At 50.2% G+C, this 23,235-nt stretch overlaps 1 protein-coding gene and 1 long non-coding RNA gene across 14 annotated transcripts in view; one reads left to right on the top strand and one right to left on the bottom strand.

The window, feature by feature from the left end:
- APBB1 (amyloid beta precursor protein binding family B member 1) overlaps positions 1–14,163 on the bottom strand; it is a 22,851-nt gene extending 8,688 nt beyond the window's left edge. For 2 of the 13 annotated variants that reach the window (XM_081540938.1, XM_081540949.1), the window contains exons 1-4: positions 9,300–9,484; positions 9,025–9,077; positions 6,437–7,168; positions 48–223 (exon numbers count right to left, since the gene is read on the bottom strand). In XM_081540938.1, the coding sequence (XP_081397064.1) occupies positions 48–223; positions 6,437–7,154 (894 nt within the window). In that variant the 5' untranslated portion in view covers positions 7,155–7,168; positions 9,025–9,077; positions 9,300–9,484. Of the gene's footprint in view, positions 1–47; positions 224–6,436; positions 7,169–7,880; positions 7,983–8,099; positions 8,191–9,024; positions 9,078–9,299; positions 9,657–13,694; positions 13,791–14,061 lie in introns of those variants that run through there. The other 11 variants (XM_081540948.1, XM_081540936.1, XM_081540947.1 and 8 more) reach the window with 10 other exon arrangements.
- On the top strand, positions 13,827–23,235 carry LOC145526115 (uncharacterized). Its single transcript, XR_014068694.1, has 5 exons — positions 13,827–14,226; positions 14,338–14,433; positions 14,883–15,062; positions 21,862–22,282; positions 22,802–23,235. It is a non-coding gene; the product is annotated as an uncharacterized LOC145526115 (long non-coding RNA).

The raw sequence follows: 23,235 nt of genomic DNA, 5'->3' as shown, positions 1-23,235 counted from the left end.
CAACCCCCTCCACCCCGGGTCAGAACCATCAGGCCTGTGGGCTTCACCTGGGACTCCTCTTGGGGGCTGCTCCCCTGTGATGGTGAGGCCCGGCCCGGGGGCTCCCACTGAGTGGTCCCCGTTGGGATGTGCCAATAGTAGGTTCCTGAGGTGTCCTGGACCCTCATCCATCCAGCCGGCAGGTCGGAATCCGTCTCGAAGGCGTTGGGGTTCCAAAAGGAATCTGCCAGGGTTGGGGGGGTCTTGGTGAGGGTCTGCCTACCTAACAAGCGAATCATAGGTGCTATGCACAGTCCCCTCACGAGGCCTGGTGGTGGAGAAGGGGTGGGGGAAGGGCTCCAACACAAGGTTCCTGCTTCCACCTAGAGCCTAAAGTCTGGACTCACAGCATGGGGGGGCCACCAGCAGGGGACATGACTCAGGTCTCCTCCTGGGCCCCGCTCCTGGCTAATGTGGCCACACAGAGGGAGGAGGGAGGCAGAGAGAAGGCAAGGAGGTTGAGTGACCCCAAATGACCTGTCACACATATCCATATCTCAAGTGCACACACTTACCAGCTTCTGCACACACATGCACACAGACACACAACATATACAAGCCCTACTACATACCTGTGTAGCCCCCACAAACACAAGGGTGTGCACACACAGGAGACACCTACACAGATGACAGGTATTGGTTCAAGTGCACACACATGTGCAGGGACAAACACACACACACCAACTCCATCCATCCACTAATGCAGCCATCATCCACAAAGGTGTGCGCACACATAGATGTATATTCTAGCCCCTGCCACACACATCCACAATGCCGCCCAAAACATGTGTGGGTACCACACCCACAGTGAATGCACATTCAGACACGCAACATATGTCAACCTCTGCCACATGTGTGCAGATACCACAGACACTCACACCTTGACCCTTGCCACACACACATGCAGACATTTCATGCACACGCGCACACCAATGACATATCCTCCCCTCCCCGAGCAGAGCCACACCATTCCAGCCCCGCAGCCCAGCTCACGCCTCCACCACGTCCATGCTCCCTGCCAGCCCCGCCCCAGATGGTGCCCAGGCCCGTGCCGTCCCTCACCTGGGCTACTGTCCTGCAGGAGGATGGCCACGAAAAAGTCCTGGGAGAACATGGCGCTCCTTCCCAGCCCCTCCTGCTCCACCCTGCTTCCTCACAGCCCCTCTAGCCCGGCCAGCTGGGCTCACAGCCTGGTGCTGGGCTGCAGAGAGGAGCTCATCCCGCCCACTTCTCACCAGGGCAGAGAGCCTGCCAGGCAGGATCCTCCTGAACCTGGAGCTCACCAGGGAGGGGCCGGGACCACAAAGGAAGGGAACCCCCTTGGAGTGGGGATGGAGGGTGCGGCTCATGAGACCCCAGCCTTCCCTGCTCACATCTCTTCTTTCTGATCCTAGATCCCCTCCCCCAATCCTGACTCTCCATCCCACCCCCCGCAGCGGTCACCTCAGTGCCACAGTCAAGCCCAGCCTTAGGGATGACAGGAGGTTCAGCCTCTTGGGAACACCCCAGCCACCTGGGGCCCTGCAAAGCCTAGAGCTCTCCGTGCAAACAGGGTGTGGCTTCCAGGCTCCCAGGGATCCCGCCCCTGCCCAGAATCTGCCAAGCAGCTCAAGCGGAGAGTGGGCTTCAGGGGCTGGGCCCCAGCAAGCCTAAGGCTGGGCTTGGGGCTTCCCAGCACCAACCCCCCTCACCTGCCAGGGCCCAGCTAGGCTGCAGCGTCTCCTCGGCAACCGCAGCACCAGGACCGGCTGGGAGCGCCCAGACTGCTGACGTGCTTCCCGTTACCACGGAAACCAGGAATCCTGACTGGTCCAAGAGGCAGCACTGAGGGACAGGCAGTCAGTCCCCAGACCCAGGCTGCTGGGCAACCAGGCGAGGAGGGCTGTAAGTGGGCGTGGCCACACCAAGGTGACTGTGTACCTGATGCAAGAGTCACTTTGGCAAGGTGCATCACCACCCTCAGCTTCCAATGAAGTGGCCTCACAGAGGAGGGCTCTTCTTGCCCATCCAGCCTCCAGGTACCCATTTCTGCCTCCTTCCCCCGCAGCCTCCTCTCCCCTCAGGCCCTAGGGAATTAGAATGCCCGCTTTTCCCAGGGACCCTCCACCGTCTTCAGGGCTTTCGCGCCAAACCTTCCAGGAACACCACACCCAGGACAGCTGTGTTCCCCCAGAGCCACACCCTCCTTCCTGAAGGTTCATATACCCCTGAATCTGAGGACCAGGTCACCATCTCCTGACTGAGTCACACACACCAATCCATCTGCCATCCCTGTCAGTCGGCACCTTCCTGCCTCAAAGAGCTTCATCCTTCCGATCTGTCCTGGAGGGGCCGCTCTCCCCCCGGACCATCTGGGAGGCCCTTCTGGAGCTTGGCACATCTCCCTCCGAGCACAGCCCCACCTCGGCCCTTGCTTCCACAAGCACACATTTATTTAGAAATGCACACTTTCACTCCTGCACCAATTCATTCAGGCTCTCCCCCCACACACTGAAAGGTTCATGTATCATTCACTCATCCACACAGGCCTCCTTGGCTAAGCTGGAGGTAGTCACCTGCTCAGGAGTCAGTAATGCTCTCCCTTTCCCCACCCCTACTCACTCCCAAAGTCCAGACAACTAGTGTTTTTCACCTAGGTCACTGCAACAGCCTCCCAAGTTGGTCTCCCTCTTCCTATTTAGCCCTTTCCAATCTGAGCTGCATGCTACAGCCCAAATGACTGTTCCAAAATGCTAACAACCTTCTCTCCAGGTGAATACTCGAATCGTTTTCTCTTTGCCTCCAGGATAGAACCCAATTCCTCCACAGGGTTTGTCGGACCTTAAGAGCACCTAATCGCCCGCCTCTCAGCCTTACCTCTGACAACTCCCCACATCCCTGGTCTCCCTCCCTGCCTGGGACACGCCCCTTATCCTCTCTGAGCCCAGCCTCCATTCCCTCAAACTTCACCTGGCACCACCTACTCCTCCTTTGGGCATCAGTGTAAAGGTCCCTTCTCAAAACTGACCCACCCCCAGTCTATTACCATGCTCTTCCTGCACCTCCCTGACCCCAGGTCACAAACTACCTATTTACTTCTGTCAAAATACTAGACTGAGTGCTTTGAGGGCAGGAATATCTGTCACTTGTAGTATGTATTCTCAGCATTTAGGACAAGACCTGGCACTGAATGTGAACTCAACACAGGTAGGAAAGTTCATTCATTCATCATTCACTCATCATTCATCCATCCATCCATCCATTCATTCATATACTTCTGCATTCAATTAACAACCTTATGGAGATCCTAGGGTGGGAAGGAGAAAATAATGTTTGCTCAATTCTACCACATTCCTACAGGAGACCAGACCTCCTCTGTGGTCTTCCTGGTCATGTCAACAGTCATAAGAGAGTAGGCAGTGACGCAGCCTATTCCGAGATTCTCAATTTCCACTGCCTCCGGCAGACCTTGATCCTTGCCCATCCTGTCACACCAGCTCCCTTGCTGAGGTCACTGCCCACACCTGGCACAATCTTCCCAGCTCTTGAGCAGTTCTGTCCTCCCACTCTCAGAAGGCTCAGAGGCGCGACCACCACAGTGACCACCCAGGGACCCCAGAGCAGCCAGGCTCTCCACTGTTTGGCCCCTGATTGACACCCCCTAAGGCAGAGGTTGCAAACAAGCCGCCTGCAGACTGATGTAAGCCTCAGATAGATTTTGTTTGGCCTGTGTGGTACTTTTTTAAAAAACATACTTGGTTGCTAACATTTAGAAATTGGGATGTTTCACATCGATATCTAGTTTTCAGTTTCCCTTGAAGAACTGGCTCCACTGAGACTACATCTCCCCCTACCTAACCCTATGAGTAACCAGCTGGAGTGGAGTAGCAGCAGTTCCCTATAAAGGGGATCCGGGCAATGATCACTGATGGTCGCTAACATCCCTCTGCTGCTGCTGCTGCTGCTGCTAAGTCAGTTTAGTCGTGTCCAACTCTGTGCGACCCCATGGACGGCAGCCCACCAGGCTCCCCTGTCCCTGGGATTCTCCAGGCAAGAAACTGGAGTGGGTTGCCATTTCCTTCTCCAATGCATGAAAGTGAAAAGTGAAACTGAAGTCGCTCAGTTGTGTCTGACTTAGCGACCCCATGGACTGCAGCCTACCAGGCTCCCCTGTCCATGGCTTTTCCATGCAAGAGGACTGGAGTGGGGTGCCATTGCCTTCTCTGAACATCCCTCTAAAGACAGGCAATTAGACTTTGTCTTTGGTAGAAGTATTCAATACCACCTGTGAGGTGTTCTTTCAAACAAAATACAAAACAAAAACAAAAACTCTAAATCTGATCAAGGCTCTAGAACTCACTGCCAATTTACGGGAAATCCAGGGAAGTGGAACTTGTTCAAATCCAGAACATGGAAAACCCAGGGCAAACAACACAGTGGCTTCAGTTAAAATGAATGAATCAAATTTTAAAAGGGCAGGGAGCACATTCATTAGACAACTGGGAAATGTCAACACTGACTAGATATTCAGTGATATTGAGGAAGTACTGTTAAATTTCTGTGGGCATGATAGTATTTCGGATTTTTTTTGGCGGGGGTGGGGGGCGGGCAAGAGCATGCATGTAGGATCTTAGTTCCCAATCAGGGATGGAAACTGTGCCCCCTGCAATGGAAACAGAGTCTTAACCACTGCACCACCAGAGAAATCCCTGGATTTTTAAAAAGTGTTTTATATTTTAGACATGCACGAGTTGGGAGACTTCTCTGGTGGTCCAGTGGTTAAGAATCCGCCAGCCAATGCAGGGGACATGGGTTCGATCCCTGGTCTGAGAAGATTCCACATACCACAGGGCAACTAGGCCCATGTGCCACAACTACTAAAGCCCGAGCATCCTAGAGCCTATGCTCCACAACGAAAGAAGCCACAGCAATGAGAAGACGGAGCTCCGTAACAAAAGAGTAGCCCCCAATTGCCTCAACTAGAGAAAGCCCACCGCAGCAGCTAAGATCAAGAGCAGCCAAAAATTAATCAATCAAGATTAAAAAAAAAAAGAAAGAAAGAAATGCATGAGTGAACATTTACAGATGTATTTGCTTCAAAATAACCTAGGCTGGGGCCCAGGAGTAGTAGGTGGGGGTATGGATGCAACAAGGTTAGCCATGTGTTGATAATTGTTGAAACTGGGTCATGGGTAAGTCAGGTTCGTTATTCTGTTATTTTTGTATATGTCTGAAAATGTCTATAGTAAGTTTTTTGAAAGGGGATGGCATGCTGCCCTTCGCTCATCTGAACTGCCTGCTCCCTGCCAAGGTTCCCCAGTCTGGGGTCTGGGTAAGGTACCTGCTGCCTGGAGTGGGAAGAGTCTTTCCTTACACTACCATCCAGCACAGGCTTGCAGCTACAGCCCATTATCTCTGCCCTTTGCGCCTCAGCTCTATCTGCATCTCCGTGTGACACTAGCAAATGCAGAGACTCAACTTCTTTAAATGGGACCCATTGAAGGATCAATCCTTGGAGTCCTAATATGTATCCCCCCATCCCAACAAAGCATTCTCTTATTCTTCCTTTGTTTCCTTTTAGTCAATATCCTCTTCCTGACAAAACATTACTCTTGCAACATCCAGTGTGGTGCTCTGTACATAACACTCCAGTCCTTCCAAACAGACCTCTGTGGGGAGCTGCTGCCTGTTCAAAACTGCCTGGAGGGCACCTGGGTTTGTCCAGCTGTATGCATTGGTGACAGCATAAGGGCCAAGAGCTCAGGTCTGCACTTGGACCTGGTTTTGATCCCAGTTCTACTGTGATCTCAGACTGTGGGTGACCTTGAAAGTGGAAGTCACTCGGTCGTGTCTGTCGCTTTGCGACCCATGGACTGTAGCCTGCCAGGCTCCTCTGTCTCTGGAATTCTCCAGGCCAGAATACTGGAATGGGTAGCCATTCCCTTCTCCAGGGGATATTCCCAACCCAGGGATGGAACTCAGGTCTCCCGCATTGCAGGAGGATTCTTTACCATCTGAACCACCAGGGAAGCCCATGGGTGACCTTGGGGGAGGACTAAATCTCTCCAGGTCCATTTTTTGTCACCTGTACTATGGGCATCCTAATGATATCTACCTCCCATTGGCATGCAGATTTAATACCATAATACTGAGCAGAGAGCCAGTACTTGGTAAGTGCCTCATAAACAGACCAGTCCATCATCCATCGGGGGTGTGTGATGGAAAGGTCTATCCACTTGTCCAAGCACTCTCAGTATGTAGAGACATTTCTTTCCGGAAAAGCGGGGCATAGCCTCCTGAGGACTGAGGACACGGGCTCGGTGACCCCCACCCAGGTGGACCCCGGCCTCTGTACAAAGGGACCCACCCTCTGCCCTCTCTCCCTCCCACGTTCCCCATGTCAAGCTGCACAAGATACCTGTGTCCTCTGGGGAGCCATAAGAGGGGCTGCCCTGGGATAAGGTGGCCCAGCTCGAGTCCTCATCGCTGGCTGCGCTGTTCCGCATGCCAAACAGGAGGCTGGCGCTCTTGCTGTGCTCTCGGGGGCCGTCTGCCAGGGCCTGGGGCCCAGGGGGCACCTCCGCGCTCTCCAGGGGCTCTGGCAGCCCTGGGGGAGAAGATAAGTCCTCCTCCTCTTCCTCCTCCTCTTCCTCATCATCCTCCTCGGCCTCCCCCGCCGCCTTCTCCTCTCCCTCGTCCGGACCCTGCTCTTGGGTGCTGATGATCAGGCCGGGTCCTCGCGGCCCTCTGTTGGCCGCATTGTGGGCGGAGAGCTCCAGCTCAGAGTACAGGTGCATCAGGCCTTTGGGGCCCAGGGGTGCCATCTCGGGCTCCTGGCTGGCCTCCTCAGCCAGGGTCAAGGTCACATTGCGGTTCTGGTCACGGTGGGCTGTGGCGGCCCGCCGGAGCTGGTTCTGGCCCTCCTTTAGCCACTTGGCATTGGCGGGGCCCGGCTCGGGCCCACCACCCTCCCCCATGGCGCTGCGCAGATCCTTGGGTCCCACGGCCGTGGCCTGCAGCTTGGCGTTGAGCAGCTGGTTGTGGGCAGCGTGCAGAGGCAGGGGCAGGCTCAGTGAGGGGCCTCCGTGGCTGTTGGCATTAATGGCCGACTGGCTCAGAGATGATGGAACAGACATGGCCTCAGCAGATCCTGCAAGTGGGGAGAGGAGACCACGCTGAGCCTCCAGGTCAGCATAGCAACACCCCTGCTGAAGCCCCAGACCTGTGCCCCACACCTCCTCACCTCCCTGCACTCAGTAGGCCAGCACATACCACTGTGTCCTGTGAGCTGTTATCCCAGGAGAGTAACTGGGCTCCACTCTGGTCACCATCACCACCACACCCACTCAACCACCACCTGCACTGGCCAGGCCCAGGCCAGGTCCACCCCATCCCCAAACTCCCAGCCCCAAGCTTCCAGGGATAGCACAGCCAGCCCCTGCTTTGCCCTCGCTCCCAATGGCAGAGACTCCATAACAATGGCTCTCTGTGCATCCCCACCCCCAACTCATCCAACTGGGGCTTACTGTACCAGGAGTGCGGCTGGTGAGGAACTAGCTCCTGTGTTCTAGATGCTGGACACTGCCTGCTCCCTGCCTCCTGCCACACCGCTACCCACAGCCCCACCACTGTGAGCTCCCCAGGCTCTGCTGCTCTCATCATAAATCACTGGGCCCTAATGGGCCCCAAGTCCACCCCGTACGAGGGACTGGGAAGACAAGAGAGAATGAACTGCAGACCAAGCCCCCAAGGGCAAGGTCCTGAGCCCTCAGGTCACAAAACAAGGGCCCTGAGCACCAATTCATGGCTCCTTTGACAAGTGGAAGCTGCATTTTGGTGCCTGTTCCTATAAAGTATCTCACCTTGGGTACCAGTTCCTCTGCCAGCACCTATAGTGCTTCTGGGTCAGTGCAGGAGCCTTTGATCTGGACCTCCAGCCCCTCAGGTCTTTGCCTAAATGTCACCTTTTCAGGGAGGCCTTCCCTGAATACCCTAAAACTGTAGGCTACCATGCCCCCTCCCAGCCATTCCCAAGCTCTCCCCAGCACCAGTACCATCTAACAAGCTAATTTATTATTTACTTGGTTTAATGACTGTCTTCTTGTGACTATAATTTGAGTTCCATGGTGGTGAGGATTTTGGTTTTTTTTATTCAATGCAGCATGCCTACAGCTTAGCTCAGTGCCGAGACAAACCAAGAACTCAATAAATACTTGTTGAATCAATGTATGAATCTGCCCTCCCATCTCCCCTGGCCCCACTGAGCATCCCCTCTGCCAGTTTCAGAGGTCATGTTACTGTGTGTCAGCCACTGCTCACGGTGCCCCAGCCAAACTCTACTTGCCTTTCTGGTGAGGGGCTCACCTGTTCCTCAGTGACAGTCCACCCCTCCTGGCCCCCTGAACCCCCTCCTGCATTCTCAGAAGCCCTTTGTGGATCACCTTCTCCACCTATCAGGTTTCCCACTCCATCACCCTAATGATTGATCCCACCCTCAGAGCCCCATTCCACCCTCCCCATCTCCCTGCCCTTCCACTGGAGGCTTCTTCCCTTCTCTGACCTCCACTATAATGTGCTCACTCCCTGGATGCCCCCCTCACAATTTGTTCTCCCTCACCAACCACTACTCAATTTTCTCGCATCCTGACCCTCTTAGACAGCCCCTACCACACTCTCCTCCCCTCCCTCATAGCCTGACTCAAGAGTTCTCTCTTCCTACCTGACCTCCCCCAACAGGCAACTGGCCCCACTGTTTGCCCCCAATGCACACCTTCCTCTCTGATTCTCACTGCACAGTTCTTTCCCCTCAATTTCTCACCTGAGAGCTCTCTAGCTCCCTGTTCACCCTGAGCTCTTTGTCTCCCTGAACCCACGGCCTCAGTTTTTTCTGCCTCCTCGGCAGAACTCTCAACCCTGAGCACTGGCTGCAGGGAGGTGTTTAGGCTGCCTGACAAGGCTTGGCCATCTCCCGGGTGCCCCGCTTGTGAGGCGGGTGCCATAGCTCACCTCTCCGTCATTTCTAGAGCTCCTCAGACCCTAGCACGATGCCATGCACACATCTGTGAAAGAAATGAGAAACGGTTCCTGTCCATGTGTCTGCCTCCCACGTAACTGACTGCTGGTCTGCTCAGTATGGCTCCCCCTGGGCGATGAGAAATCTCGTGGCCACTGGCACCAACGAGAAAAATAAACGGCTCTGCCTCTACCCAGAACCACAGTAATCTTCCAAAAATGGAAACCAGATTGTGTCACTCTCCAGCTCAAAAAATTAGATGGCTCACCGCTGCCTTTAGGATAAAGTCTGCGCTCGTTAGCAGATCACCAAGAGCCTCCTTGAGCCAATCCCTGTGACCCCTCGGACCCCCTCCCCATCCTGCGTCCTCCTCAGCTTATGCCCCAGCCACAGGAAGAATGATGGACTCTAGGATGTGTCACACCCACCTAACCCTGGCTCTTTGTTTACACTGATCCCTCGGCTTGGAATCTGGAATCCTGTCTCCCTTTGTGAGGACCTCTGATCAGGTTTCAAAACCTGGCTTAGCCATCGGAGCTTCTAAGCAGTAAGTCTTTCCCGTTTGGTCCCCTCTCCCCTCCTCAGGTGCCCATTCCCTCCTCTGCGTCTCACCATGCCCAGCACCACCGCATTCCAATGGAACATCTGAAACTGTCTTACTCAGCTTCACACTCCATGACCAAAGAGAGTGTGCTGTGTGTCTGCAGAGTGGGCCCCTGGTCAGGATGGAGGGGTAAGAGGAACTAAATCTAGGTAGCTCAGAACTAATTGGGAATAGACACTGAGACAGGCTTGTGTGGTCCCATGGGTCGGGGAAGGAGAATCAGGGAGGGTGCTGGAGAATGCTGAAGGGTCCCTGGGAAGGAAGTAGTATGGGGTTCCAGGCAAGCAAGGTCTGAGATCTAGGAAAAAAGGGGGTAGGTTGGCTTAAGCTGACATCCTGGCTCAAAGGCTGTTCCTCTGAGTTTCAGGAGATGAAAGACCCCATGACTGTGCCACGCTCGGAGCATCACAGGGATGACGGGCCCTTCTCTAAAGCAGGAGTGTGTGGAGCCAGGTTTCTCAGTACTTGGGACCGACCTCCTTGGCATGTGGAGGTATGGTCTGAGAAGGGCACATGCCCTGTGAGGTTGGGACATTGAAGACCCAGGGTGACTTCAGGACACCCCTGCCCATCTGCTCATGGGGGCAGAAAGCACTGGGGGAGGGAAGCGGGTGTTCTGCTGTGAGTGCTGAAGCCTGAGTGCCTGTCCCAAGAAAGTGCGGTCACCTTCACTTCATTTCTTAAGGTCAAAGAATGACCAGTTGCTCAGTATCTTCAAGAGGGGGCACGACCCAACCTCTCCCCTCCTATTGGAGCTGCTCACACCTGGGACCTCTTCAAGGATGGAAGGAGCCACACAGATTCTGGCTCAAGGCAGGGAGCGTGCAGGCTCCTCAGGGGAGGAAATAAGAGTGGCCTCTAAGCCTGAAGGGGCTGACAGGAGACCACAGGGCTAGGGGATGAATCCTGCTCAAGGTCAATGGTTTTTTAGCCTGACTGCTTACTGTATGCCAGGCACTGTGTTAGGCATGGGGGAGAGAGAGAGATGAATAATAAAGAAATGGCTCTTCCTCGATGGAGCTCACAGTCTATTGGGAAACAGTCGTTGAAGAGCTCATTACACTGCAGTATAATGGCAGTATCTAACCCTCTAAGCACTCTGTATTTGTTGAATAAATGATTGAGTATTACAATTGGAAAAAAAACAGGGCACTACAGGATCCCAAGGTTTACTTCAGCGAAGACCTGCCTGAAACAAGAACACAGCTCTTCTTGGACCAACCCCTTCACCACCCCTCCCTCTCAGAGGATAACACCACCCTCCCTCACTCCTAATTCATTGAGGAAATGGGAGCCATCGGCCAGAGAACATCCTGAGGCCCATAGATTACTGACTCAGCATCTATTCATTTCTCTCCTTTTCTCCAAAACCAATTGCTTCACCTGTCATTTAAATTCTTCCTTTCATGCCTTTCTAGGAATTTTTTTTTAACCACTGTTGATCCATTTTTCCTTCCATGTAGTCAATGGCTCCTCAATGAGATCCACTATCTCCCAACTTAAACACAGAATCTTTCCTGACCTGACACCATGAACTCCTTGAAAGAGCTGTCTTTACTCACAGTTGCCATTTCCTCACCTGGGTCATTCTTCAACTCTTTCCAGTTCTGCTTCCACTCCCAACACACCCCAGTAACAGCTCCTTCCAAGGTCAACATGACCCCAGTGTCATTTACTCCAACAGACACTTGGAGTCCTCATTGTACTTTCAGCAGCATCTGACACCATGGCCTCTCATCCAGCTTTCAGCCAAGGCTTCCAGGCACTGTATCTCCTGGTTTTCTTCCTACACTCTCGATACTGTCTGATGGTTTTTACACTCCCTTGCTGGCTCATCTTCCTCTGCTGGAGTTTCTCATGGCTTATTCTCATGCTGTTTTCTCATTCTCACCCAATATTTAATACAAGTATTCATTCATGCCCATAACTTCAGTTGCCCCCTACAAACTGATGATTTCCAAAAGTATACCTCCATTTCAGAACCCTCATCTGAGCTCCAGATAGATACATTCAACTTTCTACTCAATATCTCTAGCTGGATGTCTCAAAGGCCTCTCAAACCAACATACTCACTCATGTTTCTCTCCCACACCCTAACTGGTCCTCTTTCAGGATCCTGGCTCATGGAATAACATGACTATCCAACCTGTTCTATAAACCAGAAGTAGGAATTCCATCCTTGACACCACCTTCTCCGTCTCTCCCCATATTCAATCTATCCCCAGGTACTGACGATCTTTTATCCAAGAAAAATTTCTGGATTTGATTGACGTTCTGCATCTACTACCATCAACAGTCCACACCAAAGACAAAGGCTTTATGATCAAAATTCTTAACATGGCCTAGATTGTCCAGCTCAGCCTGGCCTCTGCCTTCCTTGAAGACATCATGCTCTCTCCTTCCATAAGGTATTTACACATGATTCCCCTTCTGCCTGGAACTCCCTTTCCCTACCCTCCCAGCTTACCTCCTACTCCTTTACCGCTTAGTTCAAATGTCATCTTCTCAGCCTTCCTCAGTCCTCTCTCCCTACCCTCCAGCACAGTTTAGCTTGTGCTCCTGTGTGTTCTCAAGACACCATTCACCTTTCCTTTCATGGTATTTATTACATCTGTAATTTTATTCTTATCTGACTTTCCCCTTAGACTGTCAGCTCCATGGGAACAAGGGTATAGTGTATTTTGCTCATCATTAATCTTAAGTGCCTAACAGTACCTGGTATATACTAGGTGCTCAAAGCACACTTGTTGAATAAACAAATGATTGAATAGATTTTTTTTTTTTTAGTAAGGAAAAATTATGTTAGAGTTTTAAGGGGAAGTAAGCAAGAGGGTATGTTATCAAAGCAATCAAGGAAAAAAGGGGGTGTGTGGCCTAGATTAAGTTTGGCAGCAATGGGTGAGATGGAGTGAAATGAATGAATTTGAAAAATAGTTAAGTAGTGGATGTGGCAGAACTTGCTGACATAAGACACAGGGTGAGAGACAGAGATTAATCTAGAATGTTGCCCAGGATTCCAGCTTGGGTAGCTGATTGGAAAGTATCCATTTCTGAGAGTTGAAATCTGGAGACTTGAGAGTGAATAAAATATGAGAAGAAAGTGCAGAATGAGAGAAGACAGTCTAGGAAAGAACCAAGAGCGTCACCAGCAACTAAAGAAAGGGGAAGGAGGTAGCAAATGAGACTGAGAAGGAGCAGACAAGGCTGCAGAAAAGAAACCCGGAAAATGTTTTTCAGGGAGAGTCGACACACACCACTAACACTAAGAAATGGCAAGGAGGTACAAGAAAAGTGTCCATTAGATTTGGCCACATGGAAGTCTCCAGTGACCTTGGCTTGAGCAGTTTTCATAGGTGCCAGAGACAGAAGATGGAGTGAAGCGGTTTTAAGAATGAATGGGAAGCGAGGAAATAAAGATATCAAAGTGCAGAGGAGATTCTGGCTTTAAGGAGTGTAGCCAGCTGGGGCTCCGAGGGGCTGGGAAAGCAAGAAACACACAGGCAGGTTCAAAATAGATTCGAAATATCCTCTGAATCGACAATGGGAAAACTGCTCCTAATGAGTGCTCCAGCCAGCGGTAGGCCTCCAGGCTGAGCTGGGGACAGTCAGCCCCAGGGCACACCCCTCGGTGGCCGAGGGCAACAGAATGCGGCTTGACAGATTTCGGGCCTGGGTCCCTGCAGGAATCCATGCGGCCTGTCAGCCCACCTCACGCCAGGTCCCCTTCCCAGTTCTTGACCACCCCTCCCCCATCCTCATATTCCCCTCCCCCATCTCCCACCGCCCCCAGCTCCCCGTTCGTTATTCTCGCTCCGTATTCATTCCGGAGGGGCGGCAGGTAAAGGTCGGGGAGGCAACGGCGTGAGGACCGTAGTAGAGTCGGACCTTGCAAGGAGGGGACAGGAGGGCGGTCGGAATACGCGGTGGGAGGGCCGCCCGCAGGGATGGGGCCTGGCCGGGGGACGCGGGCCGCCCCGGGGTTCGGGCTGCAGGATCCGCGGGCCGCTGGGGGCAGGGATCCGACAGCCCAGGCTGGGCCCCGTCAGGGGCAGCTCCTACCTGCGCGGGGAGGCCCCAGGCCCAGGTGGCGGAGGTGGCTCAGGCGGCGGGGCTCGGGCTCGGCGGCAGCTTCTCCATCACAACATCCCCCGCCCTGGAGCGCGCGGGCCGCGGGGCCGCGCCCGGAGCGGCGGAGGCGCGCGCGGGGCAGGGGTGGGGGAGGGGCGCCATCTTGGGCCCCTCGGCGGCCGAGCGGAGGGCCCCTCCCTACGGCAACCTGCGGCCTCCAGGAGCCGCGCGCCCCCAGCCCCTCGCCGGCCGCCATCCCTGCGCCCGGGTGGGTCCCCGGGTCCCAGAGGGCTACCCCAGCATCCGCCGACCCCCGCCCAGCCCGGCACCGCCCTCCGCCAGGGGACCCCGGACTCACCCTGCACGCCCCGCAGGGCCCTGGCCCCGCACCCCCGCGGGGCGACGCTCAGACGAGGTTGGAGCGGGAGCGGCGGTGGCGGTGCCCGGGCCGCGGCCGCGCGGGGAGGGGCTGGAGGAGGCCGCCTGCTCCGCTCTTGCGGCAGCACACCCAGACGTCCTGGTGGTAAGCGATGAGGACACAGCGCTGTTGATAATAATAGCTCGTATTTATTGACCGCTTTCACGGTGCCAGGCTCTGTGTTAAACCCTTTGTACGCATTCGTGCTCACACCAGCCCTGTGAAGTCGCCGCTCTGATCATCCTCAGTTTGCAGACAGATGCTGAGGTTCAGAAAGGTACAGCGACGTGTCTGACTTGTCTGCGGTCACAGGTAAGTGGGGGAAACAAACTGGAACCCAGATGTTTCTTCACACCCTACCCCTGCGGCTGGACATGGGACTGTGACACCAAGGCCTTGCAGACATGAAGAACGAATAGCTCCCTGGCAGAAATTCACAGGAGGGCAAGAAGAAGGGGAGAATGCAGATGAAATGTGTGAAGGAAGGAACGGTGGAGCTCAACACTGCAGACTCCCTGGTAGTGGGGTAGTCCCCAGTGGTCAGGTCAGTGGCACAGAGGCCATCAAAGCCAGTGAGAGGGTGTGTCACCATCCAGAAACCCTCCCCTGACTCATTCCTCTAAGGCAGAGGTTTAATTTATTGTACCTGCGAACTATTGAGCAACTGACTGAAGATGCCTTTGGGGTGCCTAAAACTCAAAATGTCCAAATCTAAACTCATTGTCTCACCCTTTTTTTTTTTTTTTTTTTTGACTTTTAAGAAGTTTCACTGGGGTGAAAAGGAATCCTCTCCAGTACATGTGTCTGAGAACACACATACACACACAGATGACTGGGTACAGCCCCACTTCATCCATCCCAGTGAGTGGCATCACCATCTACTGCTTGCCTAAGCCAGAAATCTCAAGATCATATTTGACTACACTTTCACTTGACTTGAGGTGAATATAAATGTTTTAACGTTTTGTTATGGAGATCTTCAAATATATACAGAGAAAGATACAGAATAGAATAATGAACTCTCATATACCCATCATTTGACTTCAAAAATTATCAACTCCTGGCCAAGAGTTTATTATGACTTGACAAACTTCTGTTATATACCAACCACATACCAAGCCTCAGGCTAGGCCCTAGGGTCCAAAAGATGAATCAGATTTGACTGTCACCCAACTTGGAGGGTATAACATATGACTTTTGTCTTTGAAAGATAAGTAAGAGTTACTCAGAAGAAGAAAGATGTCCTCATTCATTTGATAATTCTCTCTCAACAAATAATGATAGTGTGGGAGACACTGTCCTTGGTGCTAGTAACTTGTCAAGAGACAAGATTCAGTCCCTGGCCTCGTGAAGCTTGAACAACAAAGGAAAGTGATGCTAAATATATGATTAGAATTGTGATGAGTATTTTGAAGGAAATCTACAGAATACTATGTGAGTGGACTAAATTTTACCTGGGGACATTTGGAAGGACTTTACAAGGAAGTGGCACTTAGGTGAGGGGGAAGGGTGAAAAAGAAAGAGGTCATCCAGGAGAAGAGAAAATGATTCCAAGTCAAAGGAGAAGTACAAGAAGGCAAGGATGGGTGTGATGATGTAGAAGAATGGCATAAGGGGAGCTGGAAAGGTAGACAGGTGCCAAATCAAGGAGAACCGTGTTGTTAGGCTTAGGGTTTGGGACTTTCATTTAAGGATAGTGGGAAATCATCAAATGTTTGCGGCGGGGGAGGGACATGTTTGTTCACCTTTGCTTTTATTTTTTAAGTCGTTCTCATTGTTCAGTCACTCAGTTGTGTCCAATTCTCTGCAACTCCGTGGACTGCAGCACACCAGGCTTCCCTGTCCTTCACTATCTCCTGGAGTTTGCTCAGATTCATGTCCATTGAGTCAGTGATGCTACCTAACCATCTCATCCTTTTGCTGCCTGCTTCTCCTTTTGCCTTCAATCTTTCCCAACTTCAGGGTCTTTTCCAATGAGTCGGCTCTTCGCATCAGGTGGCAAAAGTATTGGAGCTTCAGCTTCAGCATCAATCCTCTTTTTTTAAGAGGTAAATTTTTTAAAAGATTTTTTAATGTGGACCATTTTTAAAGTCTTTATTAAATTTGTTACAATAGTGCTTCTGATATATATATATATGTATATATATATATACATATATATATATATATATATTAGCTGCGAGGCATGTGGGATCTTAGCTCCCCAACCAGGGGTCAAACCTGCACCCCCTGCATTGGAAGGCAAAGTTGTAACCACTGGACTGCTAGGGAAGTCCCACCCTTGCGTTTTAGAAGATCACTTCTGGCTGCTAAGTAGAGAATAGATAGGAAGAGAGCAAAATTGGCAGGATGAGGACCAGTTAGAAAGCAATTCTAGGAGATGACTATAGTGGTGGGATTAGGGATGGAGAAGATTGCTTAGGTTTAATAAATATTCAGGAGAAAGAACTCAACAATTAGTGATTAATTGATCGGCTAAGGTAGAATGAAGGAAAGGATGACTTCCAGATTTCTGCTTGAGCAAAAGAAAAAAAATCCAGGAATAGCATCCATTTACAGACAGCCCACCAGAATACTTGTCTTGCCAATCCCATTAAGCAGGATGGCTGTAATATCCAGGGATGTCTCTTCAGGTAATCACAGGTAGATGGTGAAGATGGGGAGAGGCATCTAATTAGTTAAGATGCAAACATACCATGCAGTTAAGATGTACTTACAGGCCTCTCCTTTGGGATCTCCACCCTCTCCACCCTCACACTTGGGGGGTGTACTATCCTTTGTTTACTGAATGAAACTTTGAGCTGTAACCAAGCTGTTAAAAAAAAAAAAAAGATATACATACAGTGCAGTTTGATCCACACACAGTTTTCCTGAATCCCTGCTCTCCTAGTTCTGCAAAGCCTCCTGATTGGTGGGGAGTCAACCTGTACCCTTCATCCATCCCTTCTATGTTGTATCTCATCCCCCTTCTGATGGTTTCCAGAACAACCAGTAGCTTATGAGCCATCTCAGATACTCTGTGTGGTTTTGACCAATGTGGGTCCCTCTGAGGCAGCAAATTTTTCAAATTATTACCTTGAACTTACCAGGAAAAACTGATTAGAAGCAAATCCATCCAGAGTCATTTACCAGTACTGACTTTATGCTGTTTGGTTTAATAGATCAGCCGGGTGAACATCTGCGTCACCTATAGGTGACTTGGCAACCAAGTCACCTATACGGAAGAATAGAGCTTGCAACCCTATTAGCAGCAAAGACACTTTTGGAGCAAAAATGACCTTTTCTACTACTACATGTAAATATTGCTTTGATACTGTAATTTTTCTTGTAGTTGTTACAATAAACCCTCTTTCTTCAGATTGGTTGTTATCATTTGGGAAATCCATGAGTAAAATCTTACTACATATTATATGCAGTGGATCTCAAAAGTCAATTGCTAGGTCTAGCAAGTACTTCCTCAACACCATTCTTCAACAGGACTATTCTAGTACATTCCTAGGAAGACCAAGTAGAGAATGAGAAAAGGATGAGGCCTGAACTCTGGGAATGCTAGCATTTGGTGGGCCAGCAGAGGAAAAGAAGTCCCAGGGGAAAGCGGGGAAGAAACAGAATAAGAGAAGGTTGGGAGAGATCTAATGTCATGGAAGAAATCCAAGGGAGGAAAGATTTTCAAGGAGGAAGATGTGGTCAACAGCATCAAATGCAGCAAAGATTTCCAACAGGTCAAGGTCAAAAAATGTATCCTTTGAATTTGGCAATATGGAGGTCATGGATCCCCATATGATCTATATTAGCAGAAAATAGAGGCAGAAGCCACAATGCAATAGTACTTAAGCAAATGAAAATGAGGAAGTAGGATAAGTAAGTGCAGATCCCTCTTTAAGAAAGTTGGAAAACAGAATAGACAGTAGCTGAAAAGTGGTACAAAGTTGAAGATTCTGGTTTTATCTTTTTTTTTTTTCTTCAAGATGACAGAGACTTGAATATGGTCTGTGTGCCTGCATACATACTAAGTCGCTTCAGTCATGTCCAACTCTTTGTGACCCTATGGACTGTAGCCTGCCAGGCTCCTCTGTCCATGGGATTCTCCAGGCAAGAATGCTGGAATGGGTTACCATGCTCTTCTCCAGGGGACCTTCCCGACCCAGGGATCAAGCCCGCATCTCTTACATTTCCTACATTGGCAGCGTTCTTTACCACTAGCGCCACCTGGGTATAAACTACAGAAAGATACCAAGTAGAGAAGATAGATTTGAAAGGAAAGAAAAAAAAAAGAAAGTGAGATCCTGGAGGTGATGAGAGGAGGTGGGATCAAGGGCTCAGATAGAATTGGACACCTGAACTTTACAGGCTGAAGGGTCGGGGTGAGGATAGAGGGTAGATAGGATAATTAATAAGGTGGGAGCCAGGCAAGAGATTAAGGTATTTCACACCTAGTGATATCAATATTTCTGAAGTCTCTAGCTGAGGAAGGGAAGGAGGATTGGATGGAGAATATGGAAAACCTTATAAGTATTATCCTGTCATGAACAAGTTGTTGTTGCCTTTATTGTTACCGGTGCAGCATCTTTTCCTCCTCTGATTGGTAACAGCACATCCGTTTTCTTTGAAGACCCATCTCCTCCCCACTCTTAGTCTATGGGGTTCAAATGTGAATCATTCAAACTCTACAACCCATTTCAGTGCTGGGCTCTTATCCAGGATCAAGTCAAAATGATCAATTCAGAGATAGGCGCATGACTAGTCTGAGCCAGTTAAACTCAGTTCCAGGAATTTTCCTTCAGCTTTTGGGCAAATGGTGCTGGTAGAATATAAGTCTGGTCCTTATCTTGCCACCAGAAGGGATAAGCCTGCCTGAGAATGAAGCCAATGTAAAAAAAGCAGAGCTAAAGGATGGAGCGAGACAGATGCTTGATAACATCCATTTAACACCTTTGTTTACCTTTTCCTGAAGTCACATAAGTTGAGCAGTATTGTTTGTTTACACCACTTTGAGCTGGGTTTTATAGCTTGCAACCAAGAGTTATGACACATATATGAGGTCAATATTGCCTCTTGGTACTCAGCCCTACATCCATTGTTCTGTAATCTCCCTTGTACCAACACGGCTGGAGATCTGAAAACCACATTTCTCAGGTTCCTTTGTTGCTTTGTTCCAGTTAGATTGTGCCAATGGAAACCCTCGCTTGAGGAAGGTGGGAGGAAGGAAAGAGTCACTCTGCTTTTGGCAGCACCTCTGGCAAATTCAGGAGCAGTGGACCACCGTACCAAACATGGAGGCTGTTACAATAGCATCAGCAATACAAACTCTAGCTGCATTAGCACCCAGTGCAGATTTGTGGGTTCCACCTCCTTGTTCTTTGGGCAATACCTTTTCTGCCTTTTGCTCCTTTAAATCAAGACTAGTGGTAGATTCCTGGTCTCTGGGTAACTGCTTTCCTTCCTATGCTTCTTCAGACCTCCCCACAATTTTGTGACAAATTCCTTGCTGTTAAATCCTCCTCTAAGGTTGATGTATGGCAGAAACCAGCACAACATTGTAAAACAATTATCCTCCAATTAAAAATAAGTAATTTTTTTAAATGCAAAAAAAAAAAAAATCCTCCTCTACTTGGAATATCTAGAGTGCTCTCTCTATTCTTATGGAACAATGATTGATACATATTTTCCTATTTTGCATATACATATACACCACATACAAGGCTCAGAAAGGCTGAGTTTCTCAAATCTACAGAGTTAGTAAGTGGACCAGCTGGGACTGGAGTTCAAACATGTCTGACTCAAGCTCACACTCTTTCTCTGCCCTATAGTTGGCTTTTGTTGTTTTGTTTTTCCTTTTCCATGGTTAGATTAAATAGAAGTTAAAGGGAACAGAGAAATAAAGCCATTGTTAAGAAAATTGTTCAGTTGATCAACCTTGATGTTCAATTTGGATGGGAAAAAAGTCTGAGCAGTGAGAGAGAGAATGAAGAAGGATAAAGGTAAGAGGTTGTGGTCACAAGGAGGGTGTTGGAATTTAAGGAATTTCTTCACAGGTGGAGCAATTGTGAATGAGGACTAGGGTCTGAGTTTGGGTGACTGAAGTTGGGTCTTCAGCAAGTGAGGACATAGTCAGGAGGTTAGTAGATGGGAGCATCCATAAGGATGCTATGGTTCATTTGCTTGATGCCAAAGAAAAGAATTTAACATGCACAGAAAGAGGAAGAAAATAGCATAGGCGTGTATGGGAGTCTTGCCAATGCTGAGCTGCTTCCCCTCCACTGGGACAGCTCCAGGGGAAGGAAGAAGTCCCTGGGGCAGAGCCCGATCTCTTCGTTGGAGAGAAAGAGAGAAGCATATTAACCACGAAGTGTGTAAAGAATATAGAGAAGCTTATTGATCATGGAGTGTAAATTTGAGGGGGCACCATGGAAAGTTTGGGAAGAAGTGGCACAATGATGAGCAGGAAAAAGGGGCCATGGAGTAGTTTGGCGGTGAAATTCTCACTCCCCCTCACCCTCCTATCCTGTCTATCAGCAAGTCCTACAGAATGTCTTCTTGTTAATTAAGTAATTTATTTGGCTGCACCGGGTCTTAGTTGGACTTAGTTGCATGCGAACTCTTAGTTGTAGCATGTGGGATCTACCTCCCTGACCAGGGATCGAACTCAGTTCCCCCTGCATTGGGAGTGTGGAGTCTCAGCCAGTGGACCATCAGGGAAATCCCCTAAATGATTTTTAATCTGCCTGCTTCTCTTCATCGCCATTGCACCAGTGTCCGAGCCTCCATGATTTATACCTGGACCACAGCACTTACCTCCTCAGTGACTTTCTCACATCCACAGCGATCTCCTTTCATCCAGAATCCACTCTGCAACAGTCAGAGTCATCTTTCTAAAATGTAAATCTCATCAAGTGTGAGGACTCCTTGGTCTAAAATCCCTCAGTAGTCTCCATTGCCCCAAAGATAGACAAAATTCAAGCTTCCTAGCCTGACGGGCAAGCCCCCCATGAGCTGAGAAGCCCCTGGCTCCTTCTCCAGCCTCACCTCCAACCAGCCTCTCACTCATCCCCTGTACTCAGCCCTGCTGAGTAGTTGTGGTTCCCACTCCTGGCTCGTCTTTGCTTGCGTTGCCTCTTCTGCCTGTAATGCACCAGGCATGGTAGTGTATAGCAGGCAGTGAATATGTATTTGCTAAAGGACTGCATACATTCTACTCATCTTTTAAAATCAGCTATAAAGGCTTTCCTAACTTGCTCCTCATCCAAGTATTGCTGGCTCTGATTTCATTTGCATATATAGTCTTCCATCTTAATGTCTGTCTCACTCTATTGCATTTATCTGATGCTGTGTCTGCATCCCACCCCCCTAACCTCCCCCCACCCCAGCTGTGTAGAGTGGCAGACCTTGGGGGCAGGAACTGTCCAACACATCTTTTTATCTGCTGCCTGACACACTGCCCTGAGCATAGGAGGTGCTAAGGGTGGATGGAAGAATCATGAGTTGACCTTTTCTGAAAGTTCCTTGGACACAAGCTTAGAGGCTTCCCTTCAACAGAGCAGATGGAACAAGAAAAGAAAGAGGAGACTTAGTCCTCCTTTCTCAGTAAAGAGGAGGAAGTTAGCCTCCAGTACCAGAGTTGCTGGATAACTGTTTAGACACCTCTAAGCATCCTGACATGATGCAGTGATGGCCCCAGATGTGGCACATGGACTGGACGAGACCCAGAACTAAGATTCTGACTTTCTCTTCACCCCTCAGGCTGAAGGAGAAGAAGCCAACCCCATGAGGAGAACCATCCAGATATCTTCAAGGATGGAAGGGAAAACTCAAGACACTTCTTGGATCCCGCAGCCCTAGTGCCTGGCCCCTACCTCTGTTTCCAGTCCCAGCCAAACTCAAGTCCTGGATGGACCATGATCTAAGGGGCCTGGGTTCATCACCTGCTTCTCTTCCCAGCCATTGAGCCTGGGAAAGGAACCTGAGGCAGTTCTCCTGAACAATAAGGGCCTGGTTCCTGTTGGGGACCACACTATGGCCTGGCCTCCCAGTGCCAGGCTTGTCTGTCTTCTCTTCTACTTAGACTCCAAAGCCCCAGAGAGGATGGGGCCACCAGGTCAGGAGGGACCATGGACCAGAGTGTGGTTATCCTTCCAAGGATCCTCTGGAGTGAATCCAAGAGGTGGGTTTGAGTCCATACTCATTGTCACAGGGAAGTGTCGAGTATTGTGCCCATTTAATGGAAGAAGTCACTGAGGCTTCATATGGAAGCTCAGAGTGAGGGCCCCTTGCTAGAGTCTGAGGCTTTTTTTTTTGAGCCTAAAACAAGTTTTCAACCTCAGGTGACTTGGAAAGGTAGAGGAAGTAAAAGGTCTCACCTTGAGACCCAGTGCCTATAGTCCAGGCCAATCCCCAATGAAATGGTTGTCAGTAGGTTTGGACCCTAAAGTCTTGGTCAGCTTATGACCAGAAAAGAACAAGCCACTGTAACCTCCACCCAGACGACACTGCTGGCCTAGATGGTGCAAATACCCAGGGGACTGAAGGGTAGCCAACAGGACGCCCACGAGGCCGTGTGACATTCTGAAAATGTGTTTCATAGTGCCAGGTCCCGGAGTCAGTCCTTCTTCCATTTTCCCAGCTTGCTTTAGGCAGGTGAAAACACTCTTTTTTTCATTCCGCTTGTTGTGCCTAACTCTAGCAACCAAGCCTCATCTTCTGCTGTGATGCTGCCTGAACCCCCTGAACCTACAATTTGAGGACTCCCACAGCCCCTCATGGCAGCGCTGGGCCAGCCCTCTTGGTGCATGCATAGCCACTTCCAGCCCTATTTTCCTGATGTCCTGGGGCCAAGGTGTGGTCGATATTAGCGTGGCAAAGTCCCTGCTCTGCTGCTTACTTGCTGTGCCAACACAGGGGTTCTTTTCTCTACATGTTTTCTCTGTTCCCCTCTCTTTTTTTTTCTAATATTGTTTTTCAGTTGGAGGATAATTGCTTTACAATGTTATGTTGATTTCTGCTCTACAACAAAGTGAATCAGTCATATCCCCTCCCCTCTGTTTCCCTGTCTGTGTCGATAGTCTGGAAGAAGCCAGTTTATGACTGGGATTCAGGAATCACCTGCAAAGAAATGAG

This window comes from Giraffa tippelskirchi, chromosome 11 (genome assembly GCF_054371585.1).
Source record: "Giraffa tippelskirchi isolate mGirTip1 chromosome 11, T2T-mGirTip1v1.2.pri, whole genome shotgun sequence".
Taxonomy (NCBI): domain Eukaryota; kingdom Metazoa; phylum Chordata; class Mammalia; order Artiodactyla; family Giraffidae; genus Giraffa; species Giraffa tippelskirchi.
The sequence above is the reverse complement of the archived record's forward strand: the minus strand, read 5'-3'. Positions and strand labels throughout refer to the sequence as shown.